The following is a 2,906-nucleotide window of genomic DNA, read 5'->3' as shown; positions in this document are numbered from 1 at the left end:
GTCGCAAAAGTTCCTGCTTGTGACAAACACGTTGTTCGGTATCCGATAACAATGATAACGCATGGTAGTTCGACATTCTCTCGGGCATTTATACTTGAACGTCGTAGGATTCGGTCGCTGAAACTCCTGAGCCTCCAGGAGCATAACCAACTCCGTGACGTTGATCGCGAGGATCAAACACTACTCTCTGGGGTTGTCGAAAGTGGACTAGTTGGCTGACATGATAGAGGAACGACGGGAGACAAGAACAGACTTTCAGAGTCCAGGATTGAGATGCTATTGGCTCAACAGATCAGCGGTCCCGAGTCCCAGAGTCCCGTCACGGTTGACTGGTGGGCCTGGCCCTCCCGCCCTGTCAATATTTGCCTCAAGGTTACCCATGTAACATGATCCTGCCAGGGATCACGGGAGCGTCGCCAATCCTCCGAAGCGCAGACTAGATCTGGGCAACACGCCCTCTTCATGTCTAGCGCGCGGTGGATCGGCTGTCATGTCATTCTAGGCAACGTCATTGTAGACGCAGGCAGTGACGTTGAGTTTAATAGAGACAAGGAATCTTAAAAAGAGGGTTTGATCCTACGCGGGGAAAGTTCTGTCACGAGAATGCTATGCGGGGAAGACGCACGGCATAATATCTTAGTTATCATGACATGGCGAGTTATTTCTGTGTTGAATTGTCAACAATTGTTGTGGGCTGTCAAGGGGGGGTGGTCAAATCCCCATCGGCCGCCGCGGCATCACAAGATAAAAGCTCAAAAGGGTGACTCGCCTGCCGCGCATGACAGCCCTATAGGCTGTCGACAAGCGTAAGTAAGGTTTCGCCAAGTGCACCAATACGCGGGGGCCCGGAACCTGGCAGGCTTGCGTGGTATGATTTTTTCTTGTCAGGGAACGTAAACCAAAATCAAGTGGAGAGATCTACGAAACCTGGCTGTGCCGCTGTGAGGTGAGGTTTTACGGCTGGGTCTCTCGTAAGATCGACGCTAGATATGTTTCATCAACTGCTCAAATCCGGGGCATCTGGCAATGCTCTGCCCACGTCAGGTATCTAAGACCGCCTTGGATGCCAGGTTTCTCCACTACGAATGAGGCGGTTGAAGGTTTCTATGTTCAGATAGTAAGCAAGATAAGATACCCTGGCTTAGATACCTTGCTGGTCACAAGACGTGGTCTGTCTGGGTGTTGTGATACAGCAAACTATCAATTTGTAGTATACACTAGACGGGTCATGAGGGATGCTGTAAACTACCTTGGAGGTGTGAAATAAGTGTCACAATCATGAAAACATGAGTTTCACGAGGCTCAGCTTGATCAACGGCCATGATGTAGAAAGAAAGCCTCAATGATGATTTGCTACATGCTAAACAAGCTTTAAGGAGTATCCCGGTCTGTCCTTTATTCCTCGTCCTCCTCTGCTGCGTCTTCTGCAAAATCGACCACATTCGCCTTCGCGCCAGTCGCACCTCCAGCCGCGCCACCAGTAAGACCTCCGAGAAGAGCACCAATTCCTCCAGCGCCACCAGCGCCACCAGCGCCACCAGCGCCCGCCGCACCGCCAGCTGCACCTCCCGTGAGACCTCCGAGGAGGGCACCCAAGCCTCCGGCGCCGTTGGCACCGCCAGCACCACCCGCATCGCCGAGAAGACCACCGAGCAGACCCTCAATACCCCCAGCGGGGGCCTTGGGAGCAGCGGCAGGTGTCTTCGGGGCAGCAGGGGCAGCAGCAGGAGTCTTGGGTTTAGCGGGAGCAGCAGCAGGGGGAGCGGTGGTGTTCCTTGCAGGTTTGGCTGAAGAGCAAGAGTACCATTGTTAGTATTCGATGATGTTTATATTCTCGGACGGACAGACGGAAACGGGGGTGGCGCGGGGGACGGCGCGCGACGGAGGTGGGGTGCTCTACGCACCACCAGCGGAGAAGGCCTGGATGCCCTTGTCGAGGGCGGCAGTGATCTGGTCAATGCTCTGCTGTGCGATGCCCTGGCCGATAGCGGGAACTTTGGAGACGATGGCGGTTCCGAGGCTGGCGGAGGCGGTCTTCTGTTGCTGGAGGTTCTGGAGGACGACGCTGGAGACACCGATCTGGTCAAAGTTGGACTTCTTGGAGACGAGACTGTCAATCAAGGTAGTTGCGGAAGAGGTGAGATCGGTGGCGGTCTGCTGAAGGCCGAGAGCCTCCTGGAGCTGAAGAGACTGAGCACCCTGGATATCGGTGGCGGCCTTTGTCAGGGTGTCCTGGACCTCAGTGGAAGCAGCCAGAATGGGTTGTGCGGATGCAGCATCGTTACCAACGCCCTGATGAATGCATGTTAGTCAAGTCCGATGTACCACAGTTCCTGCATATCCCATCTCTGGACCGCATCGAAGCCGAGACTTCCCAACGGTACCGTATGCCCGATGTTCGGACCAACGTACCTGGACGGCGGTGTTGAGCTTGGTGAGAGCTCCCTGGACGGAGGTGACGGCGCTCTGGATGACGGAGAGTTGGCGCTTCTCGATGGGGGAGGCGAAGGCGGTGCCGACGAGGGCGAAGAGGAGAGTCTTGGTCAGCTGCATTTTGATAATAAGTCACTAGCCAGAGTGATCTGTTATGGTGTCGAAGGATGATTAGAGAATAGGGTAATGTGCAACAGCAAGTCTCCAACCCGGGAGTATATAAGTGAGAGCGTTGGAAAAGTCTGTGCTGACAAGGTTTTATGGATGAGGATGCTTTTTCATCCCCGATTGTGAGCCGGGAACCATCGAGCTGATATATGAGTGACCGGATGGCTGCGCGCTGACCTCATGTGCCACGGGCAAGCAGTAAAGCACATCTCGCGAATTCACCTCGGCAGCAACTCTAAGTCCCCTGTGCCAAGATAGGCCCAATGTACGCACAGCCCCCGAAGCCTGAGACGATAGAAACCATA

The 2,906-nt window shown here is 54.5% G+C and overlaps 1 protein-coding gene across 1 annotated transcript; it reads right to left on the bottom strand.

Annotated features, from left to right (window-relative positions):
* Positions 1–1,896: 1,896 nt before the first annotated feature.
* On the bottom strand, positions 1,897–2,663 carry BDP81DRAFT_385729 (hydrophobic surface binding protein A-domain-containing protein; the record flags this gene model as incomplete). Its single annotated transcript, XM_060586989.1, has 2 exons — positions 2,413–2,663; positions 1,897–2,292 (listed from the first exon to the last, which is right to left on the bottom strand). Exons 1-2 carry the CDS (start codon positions 2,551–2,553, stop codon positions 1,897–1,899), a joined length of 537 nt encoding a protein of 178 aa, XP_060438774.1. The 5' UTR covers positions 2,554–2,663.
* Between the last annotated feature and the right edge of the window lie 243 nt (positions 2,664–2,906).

This window comes from Colletotrichum phormii (genome assembly GCF_030913505.1).
Source record: "Colletotrichum phormii strain CBS 102054 chromosome Unknown BDP81scaffold_33, whole genome shotgun sequence".
In the NCBI taxonomy this organism is placed as follows: Eukaryota; Fungi; Ascomycota; class Sordariomycetes; order Glomerellales; family Glomerellaceae; genus Colletotrichum; species Colletotrichum phormii.
This window is presented reverse-complemented; position numbering and strand designations above follow the sequence as displayed.